The sequence below is a fragment of the Oncorhynchus mykiss genome, chromosome 22, assembly GCF_013265735.2.
Source record: "Oncorhynchus mykiss isolate Arlee chromosome 22, USDA_OmykA_1.1, whole genome shotgun sequence".
NCBI lineage: Eukaryota > Metazoa > Chordata > Actinopteri > Salmoniformes > Salmonidae > Oncorhynchus > Oncorhynchus mykiss.
The window spans coordinates 19,754,854-19,764,226 of NC_048586.1; the positions used below are offsets into that span (position 1 = coordinate 19,754,854).

At 41.0% G+C, this 9,373-nt stretch overlaps 1 protein-coding gene across 2 annotated transcripts in view; it reads right to left on the reverse strand.

Annotated features, from left to right (window-relative positions):
• vil1 (villin 1) overlaps positions 1-9,007 on the reverse strand; it is a 20,141-nt gene extending 11,134 nt beyond the window's left edge. Inside the window, exons 1-3 of one of the 2 annotated variants that reach the window (XM_021579239.2) lie at positions 8,879-9,007; positions 240-348; positions 18-92 (exon numbers count right to left, since the gene is read on the reverse strand). In XM_021579239.2, coding sequence (XP_021434914.2) covers positions 18-92; positions 240-320 — 156 coding nt within the window. In that variant the 5' untranslated portion in view covers positions 321-348; positions 8,879-9,007. Of the gene's footprint in view, positions 1-17; positions 93-239; positions 349-6,907; positions 7,013-8,878 lie in introns of those variants that run through there. The other variant, XM_021579240.2, reaches the window with a different exon arrangement.
• Between the last annotated feature and the right edge of the window lie 366 nt (positions 9,008-9,373).

The following is a 9,373-nucleotide window of genomic DNA, read 5'->3' on the forward strand; positions in this document are numbered from 1 at the left end:
TTGCATTGATTACTTACGTATAGAATGATATAGCTGTCTCCTTCATAGAAATTTCCATATGCTTTAGAAGGGAAAGGCACCATCTCCAAGGCCTGACCAATTGGAAAATTGGAACCAGTTCAATTGCATTTCATTTCATTGTGTGAGAAAAAGTTTGATAATTAACCTAAATTGTTATTTACATGTTCGGCATATTCATTATGTAGTGATGACAAAGGAAACATGTGCTGTTCTCTCACCTCTATCCTCCATATCTGCAGCCCTGGCGTGGTTTTATTGAGGACTTTTGCAACTTGGGTTTTGACCTCGATCTGTGGCATGGTGCCAGATTCAGCTTGGAGAAGATACCTAGAGGGAAGGGGGTGTGGGGGGGGGGGGGGAAAGTAGATTCAATGTATTCCTTGTACTGGATGCCCTTTGTGTGCACACGCTTGTGTGTGGGCCTAATCAGAGCCCCACCTGTTTTGAGCCCCACATTTTTTGAAAAATAAATAAATAAATGTATTTTTTTATTTTGGGGGGGTGGCTTGTCTGTTTTTCAGTCATTATTTTGGCATTAATACATATCTCATATTAGTTTGCAAACAATGTATAAAAAAAGTATATATATAATTCAGCTAATAAAGCTGCATACAAACATGGTCTCTTTTTTGTTTTTTTGAGTAAGGCAGCTCCAAAATGCAGGTGTTTCAGCCTAGCTCAGTACTTTCTGTGGTGGGGTGATCCAGCAGAAAATATGAGCATTGCGCCTTGATTGGCTCAGTTTTCTGTCACTCATGGAGACAGTACGTCATCACCAAGTTTAAGTCCTTAGTAAGGGTAGACATCCAGAATTTCAGCCCTTTGGGTCCTGCCATAGAGTTATGTTACAAGTGCCCTTTCAAGAAGGCTCAAGGTCATTGGCCACAGATAAAATGATGTCAAATCAGGTAATATGCACAGTAGCTTTGATTGGACTGATCTTGTCAATATCTTACTTTCAAAGTCTTCATGGATCAAGTCGACAATCTACAGGCAACTCCTTTTTAATCCTTGTCATATAAAGATTAATAATGAAGAGAAATTATAGATAAAACGTATCGGTGCTCATCGGTCATTGAACATAAACATTACACAACAAGCTGGAAATCGCAAATTCAACAATGAGTCGTTTGGAAGGAATCAGTGGCTAACCTCAAGCATTGCAAAGCAATCACTAATGTTAGCCTGCTATTCAGTGGAGTGGCTGTGTGTTTTTTTCTCAGAGTTCCCACGATAAATCCAGAGTATGCCGGACTAATGACAAAGTTTCATGACAAAATTTGCCCACAAAGAACTGCCGCGAGTCCAAAAATGTCTTGTATGCTGCTGCATAAACAATGTAATATGCCAGGGAGACATGTATACTGTAGCTAAGAAAGTAATACTAAGTGTATGTTATGTAATGCGCTGTTAGTAGCTCATGTGCCTCAACCTAATAATTTGGTCTACTTTCACCAACACGGTTTTGTAAACACATAGTTCGTGGCCGTGTGCTTGTTTGCCAACTTTTTTTTGTTCAGCTTTGACAGTGCCACTGATAGTAGTGGTGGCACTTGGCTTGCACGTGAAAATTCAGCACACGCAACATTCTATAATAGAATTGTGTTATTTGACGTCTATTTTCACCTCTTAATTTCACCTACTGTTCTAACTTGGTGGTGCACATGTACTGTAGCCTATAACCTGTTTTAGAGAAATGTAATCATTGAATGTTGTAAGAGCTTTCATTGTCTGTTTATATGCCCCCTTTATTTATCCTATGGTTCTAACTTGTTGTACAGGGAGTACACTGTAAGAACTGCCCATGTTCTGAATTCTGTCGCTGTACATTTCAAAAGTGCTGAACAAACAGTTATATTGACGACGTTCGTCGTTGCTCGCTCATTAATGTATTAATCGAAATTATGGATAGCCTCTTATCCGCTTGTCGTCCCCTTATGCCATATTTTGTACATCGCAATCATCAGTAGAAATCACATTTGTTCAAGCAAGTCAGCCATATCAGCTTTGATTCTTTTAAAGGCAATAAATGCGGCTGAATTAACTGTTTCGCTGCCAGACAAGGCTCCGTTGAAAGCCAGGTGTAGCAGTCGTAAGGTGTTGGGACTGCTGTTGGGTCAGCTTTATGTAGGCCCTAACAGTTTGTGGGCACTGTTTGTCACTGTTATAGTGCAATTAATGTATTGTTTAGTGTTGGGTTATCATAGAATTCCATACAGAATCCCCATTGATTCAATAGGATCTCTGTGGGCCAAGCCGTAAAGATTTCTCATTTAACTATTAAAATGTTCGACCTTTTACTGTGGCATAAACACAACCAGTCTTGATGTTGTCATCTGATTGTCAAGCAATCACTTCAAAGAGCTCCTTCACTAGGCTAACCGCACATGTTCATCCACTCGCAACATATTTCCAGACTCCAAACAGTGGTGAATGGAAAAAGACATCTGTTACACAAAACACCAAAAAGTGTAACGGCATTTGGCAATTGTCATTAGGCCAGAATTGATACAGTACGTCTACTGCTGCCTGCCACTCATCTCTCCCTGCCTTGGCAAAGTGTGAGTGTTCTCGTAGAACCACATCACATTTTGGAGCATAAGCTAAACCAAACGTTTTCAATCCCATTTGCTCATTTTTCATGCTGCAATGATACATACAGTGCCTTGCGAAAGTATTCGGCCCCCTTGAACTTTGCGACCTTTTGCCACATTTCAGGCTTCAAACATAAAGATATAAAATTGTATTTTTTTGTGAAGAATCAACAACAAGTGGGACACAATCATGAAGTGGAACGACATTTATTGGATATTCCAAACTTATTTAACAAATCAAAAACTGAAAAATTGGGCGTGCAAAATTATTCAGCCCCCTTAAGTTAATACTTTGTAGCGCCACCTTTTGCTGCGATTACAGCTGTAAGTCGCTTGGGGTATGTCTCTATCAGTTTTGCACATCGAGAGACTGACATTTTTTCCCATTCCTCCTTGCAAAACAGCTCGAGCTCAGTGAGGTTGGATGGAGAGCATTTGTGAACAGCAGTTTTCAGTTCTTTCCACAGATTCTCGATTGGATTCAGGTCTGGACTTTGACTTGGCCATTCTAACACCTGGATATGTTTATTTTTGAACCATTCCATTGTAGATTTTGCTTTATGTTTTGGATCATTGTCTTGTTGGAAGACAAATCTCCGTCCCAGTCTCAGGTCTTTTGCAGACTCCATCAGGTTTTCTTCCAGAATGGTCCTGTATTTGGCTCCATCCATCTTCCCATCAATTTTAACCATCTTCCCTGTCCCTGCTGAAGAAAAGCAGGCCCAAACCATGATGCTGCCACCACCATGTTTGACAGTGGGGATGGTGTGTTCAGCTGTGTTGCTTTTACGCCAAACATAACGTTTTGCATTGTTGCCAAAAAGTTCAATTTTGGTTTCATCTGACCAGAGCACCTTCTTCCACATGTTTGGTGTGTCTCCCAGGTGGCTTGTGGCAAACTTTAAACAACACTTTCTATGGATATCTTTAAGAAATGGCTTTCTTCTTGCCACTCTTCCATAAAGGCCAGATTTGTGCAATATACGACTGATTGTTGTCCTATGGACAGAGTCTCCCACCTCAGCTGTAGATCTCTGCAGTTCATCCAGAGTGATCATGGGCCTCTTGGCTGCATCTCTGATCAGTCTTCTCCTTGTATGAGCTGAACGTTTAGAGGGACGGCCAGGTCTTGGTAGATTTGCAGTGGTATGATACTCCTTCCATTTCAATATTATTGCTTGCACAGTGCTCCTTGGGATGTTTAAAGCTTGGGAAATCTTTTTGTATCCAAATCCGGCTTTAAACTTCTTCACAACAGTATCTCGGACCTGCCTGGTGTGTTCCTTGTTCTTCATGATGCTCTCTGCGCTTTTAACGGACCTCTGAGACTATCACAGTGCAGGTGCATTTATACGGAGACTTGATTACACACAGGTGGATTGTATTTATCATCATTAGTCATTTAGGTCAACATTGGGTCATTCAGAGATCCTCACTGAACTTCTGGAGAGAGTTTGCTGCACTGAAATTTTTCAGTTTTTGATTTGTTAAAAAAGTTTGAAATATCCAATAAATGTCATTCCACTTCATGATTGTGTCCCACTTGTTGTTGATTCTTCACAAAAAAAATACAGTTTTATATCTTTATGTTTGAAGCCTGAAATGTGGCAAAAGGTCGCAAAGTTCAAGGGGGCCGAATACTTTCGCAAGGCACTGTAATAGTGTAATAGCCTACAATTTTCTTGGCATTTTGCTTTAATTATTTTGTTTTAATCATGTTTTACCGGTATGCCATACCCCCACTATTTATTTTGCCGGCACGCCGTACCAGACCGTACTGCCTTACTTTCACTCCTGGATGTGACCTCAGTAGAGTATTTCCTATCTCAGGTCATAGAATGGTAACGGGAGTATACTGCTCAAAAGTGTCTAAGTCTGTGCTCATTGTACTACACAAAAGGAACAGCATATTTTGAAGCCACCATTGCAGGGGGAGCGTAAACAGCTGCCACAAAGCAGGAAGTGAAAGTCTCAGTACCTCCCAATTGTTACCACAGTCTTAAACACAGCAGTCTCCAATTTTGTGAATGTCAAAACATATGGTGCCTTACTACAGTGTCTACAGTTATATTGCTATATTGGTACTGTATATATTGACAGATAGCTGAATGTCAACTTTTGCATCATGGTCTCATGCCTTATTTGTATCGAGGACCTGCCAGAATTATGACTAGATATGTGTCTAACGTGTGCTTAATTTTGTGGTCCATTCCATTGTACAGCATGCTGTAAATACAGGGATTGACACATTTATGGCTTGTCATTTAGTTGGTACATTTGGCTGCTGAGGCGAAGACAAGTTTTTATGATAATGCTGATATCATTTCTCGATCAATCTAAGGGAGAGATAGAGAACTGTGGTCTTGTCAAGGCATTAAACCTTTAGGACTGGTTTCTCGGACACAGAGTAGGCTACTCTTATTCAAATGTCCACTGTGAAAAGGCTTCAATTGAATATCAAGTAGCGATAGTCCCCAACAACATACAGGAGCAAAACATCCACTAAACAGAACTATTTCTCCCGATTAATAGAATCTTCATTTAGAGAATGAGAGGGCCGGCTGGAACAGCATACTGTGTGGCTGACTGGCTGGCAGGCTGGCTAGTTGGCTGGCTGCTGATAGACCATGAAGCCCAGTTCAGTTTATGAGCAGTGGACCATAAAGTAATATTGTGCTGTGTTTGCACTCTGTCTGTTTCTTGTAACCACAGACTCGTCTCCATATGGCTTCTAAACCAAACAGCAGCCATCGCTGAAACAGACTAGCAGGCCTATTACATTGTGCCCTTTGTATCCTGAGTGTTTTGTCAACCAATCAAATGACCCACCCCAACACCCTGGGTAGATTCAATAATAAATATAAGGCTCATAACTACAAAGACCCATGATAGGCTATTCACAGCCTCATCAACTCGTTACTGTGTAGTTGCTCCATGCTGGTTTCAAATCAAATCAAACGTTATTTGTCACATGTCTACCCGGTGTAGACCTTACAGGGAATTGCTTACTTATAAGCCCTTAACCAACAGTGCAGTTCAAGAAGAGTTAAGACATTTTTTACCAAATAAACAAAAGTAAAAAATAATAAAAAGTAACATGATAAAATAACAATAACGAGGCTATATACAGGGAGTAACAGTACCTAGTCAATGTGCGGGGCTACAGGTTAGTCGAGGTAATTTGTACATGTAGGTTTGTGTGTGCATATTGTTTAAATGTGTATCACTGCTAAGCCTATGGCTTATCTTTCCTTTTTGTTCCATGCAGTGCATGTATGTCCTCAAAAACACTCTCTGATTTGCACATCCCAGCCAAATTCATGATATTGAAAACTATTTGATTTTTGTTTCTGTATGTTGTCAAATGGAATAAAACCAAGTGAGTGATTGTTCACAAGATGCTCATTTCAAATTGACGATAAGTTAGACTGTTGCGCTCATAATGAGCCTTTCTACTTGTAGAGTAACCACAGTATAAATGCGTGTTTGCTTATCATAAAACAATAACTTTGAGTCAACTTATCAGCACCATTTTTCCTCCCATAACTGCTGTTCAGAGGTCTGTTGAGTAATACAATAATGATTCATCACAACGACACTTATCTTGCCTGTGTCATGATTGGATAATAGGGCGGAAAATATTTTTAGTATCTCAGATTGTACTGGCAATTCTCACATAGGATCATCAATGGGAGGAAGGATGTTTAACATGGTGTTTAAATATGTATCACATGCAATTTCTTTGAAAATCATGATGAAATGGGCCTTTTCTAGACCTTATACATGCCTCCTGTAAAACCCTATGATCTGTGAACCGTATATGATACAGACAACATCTCGGTGTAATTATCCTCCTTATAGTGTTCTCTCAAATATGGAGTATGTCTAGATTCTGTAAAACAAATTTCACATTCATTTATTCAACCTTAACAATATAAATATTAATATACTACTCTTTGATTTTGCTTATTTTTAGACATATTGTTACTGACAATATACACATTATCAGACACATTTTCAGACAAATAAATGTTTCTTCTATAATCAATATGAATACATTTTTAGGCAAAAAATGTCACTACTTTAGCTGATAGCTATATATCTGATACGTGTTGAGGCCATTTTCCCTAGCTAACCTCCCAAGGTTCCACAATGACCAAGACATAATTTCTCCTTAAATGTCCACCTCAACACAGAGCTCATTCCACATGAACTCCCATTTGCTACATCACTTATTTGCGAAAACACACAGAAACGGTTTGTTAGCTTGGTACGTTGTACAAAGGACTCACCGGATGTGAAGGGACCAGGAGTGGAGTGGAGAGGAGAGGAGAGGGTGAGATGTGTCACTACCTGCCCATCTCACCAACCCGTTTATAGCACCTGAACTTTGTCTCTCTCTAACATCTCTCTCTAACGCACACACACACATGCACGCACACACACGCACACTTTTGATTGTCGATTACTTTAGTGACCATATATGGCAAACAGAGGTGATATGCATACAGGTGTGTGTGCCTTCTCTTATCTAGTTACGAGCGACCTTGTTCCTAGACCCCACAGTGTGTACCATGTAAAATTACCCATGAGCACTAACATGTGAAGTTTAAAGGAGCATATCAACTTTGGTGTAAAATGAAGGCTAAGAGTCTATAATTTTGAGTAATTAAGGTATATACATTTTTCAACCATTTTCCATCCTGAAAATTAGGAATAAGCAAATGCTTAGATTTCTGGTCAAATATGGGAAAGGGGTCTTACAATACATCTAACATAAAAAGTCTTAAAAGGGATTAGAAATACACTATATGACCAAAAGTATGTGGACACCTGTTCGTCAAACATCTCATTCCAAAATCATGGGCATTAATATGGAGTTGGTCCGTCCCTTTGCTGCTATAACAGCCTCCACTCTTCTGGGAAGGCTTTCCACTAGATGTTGCAATATTGTTGTGGAGACTTGCTTCCATTCAGCCACAAGAGCATTAGTGAGGTCGGGCGCTGATGTTGGGCGATTAGGCCTGGCTCGCAGTCGGCGTTACAATTCATCCCAAAGGGGTTTGATGGGGTTGAGGTCAGGGCTCTGCACAGGCCAGTCAAGTTCTTCCACACTGATCTTGACAAACCATTTCTGTATGGACCTCGCTTTGTGCATGGGGGCATTGTCATGCTGAAACAGGAAATAGCCTTCCCCAAACTATTGCCAAAGTTGGAAGCGCAGAATCGTTTAGAATGTGATTGTATGCTGTAGCGTTAAGATTTCCCTTCACTGGAACTACGGGCCCAGACCATTATTCCTCCTCCACCAAACTTTACTGTTGGCACAATACATTGGGGCAGGTAGCATTCTCCTGGCATCCTCCAAACGCAGATTAATCCTTCAGACTGCCAGATGGTGAAGCGTGATTCACCACTCCAGAGAACGCGTTTCCACTGCTCCAGAGTCCAATGGTAGCGAGCTTTACACGACTCCAGCTGACGCTTGGCATTGCGCATGGTGATTTTGGGCTTGTGTGCGGCTGAAAACACATTTCATGAAGCTCCTTCTGAACCATTATTGTGCTGACGTTGCTTCCAGGGGCAGTTTGGAACTTGGTAGTGAGTGTTTCAGCACTCGGCGGTCCCATTCTGTGAGCTTGTGTGGCCTACCACTTCGCAGCTGAGCCGTTGTCGCTCCTAGACGTTTCCACTTCACAATAACAACACTTACAGTTGACCGGGGCAGCTCTAGCAGGGTATAAATTTGACAAACTGACTTGTTGGAAAGGTGGCATCCTATGACGGTGGAATGTTGAAAGTCAATGAGCTCTTCAGTAAAGCCATTCTACTGCCGATGTTCGTCTATGGAGATTTCATAGTCTGTTGTGCTCGATTTTAAACACCAATCAGCAACGTGTGTGGCTGAAATAGCCGAATCTACTAATTTCAATGGGTGTCCACATACATTTGTATATATAGTGTACATCAAAACACAATAATGTTGTAATAAGACCCTTGCCAACTAATATCAACATTTGCCTTCTGTAAGTATAGGAAATATTGCCTAGCGTCAAGCCAATGTTTAGAGACATTTTCTTTATCCCCGTGCGACTTTTCCCTGGCTAACCTCCCATGGTTCCACAGCGACCAAGACATAATTTGTCCTTAATTGTCCACATCAATAGAGCTCATGCCGCATAAATGCCCATTTTCTACATGACGTCTTTGCGAAAACACACAGAAACCGACTGTTAGCTTGTTACTTTGTACAAAGGACTCACCTGATGTGGAGGGAACAGGAGTGGAGAGGAGAGGGCGAGATGTGTCAGGATCTAGCAGGCAGCAGCAGACTACCTGTACATCTCACCATGCGATTTACAGCACCTGAACTTTGCGCTCTCTCTCCCTCTCTCCCTCCCTCCATATATGGGAAGAGAGAGGTGATATGCATACAGGTGTGTGCCTTCTCTTATCTAGTGACGAGCGACCTTGTTCCTAGACCCCACTATGTTTATGGGCATTTACATGTAAAAAGCTCATAGGAGCACAACAAATAGAGCACAAAAACTTTACCAAAAAGCCACATATCTTTAAGATATTTTCCATTTCTCTCCCTTCAGCTCATAACTGTTATGTTCAGCTCATAACTGTTTTCTTTCTCTTCCTGTCATCTGGTGGTCAAAGAAAGTGTGAAAACAGTCTGGACAACCCCTCCTTCTGTCTCTCTGCCTCTCTTCTCTCTCTCTCTCTCCAGTTAATGTCACCTCTCCCGGCTC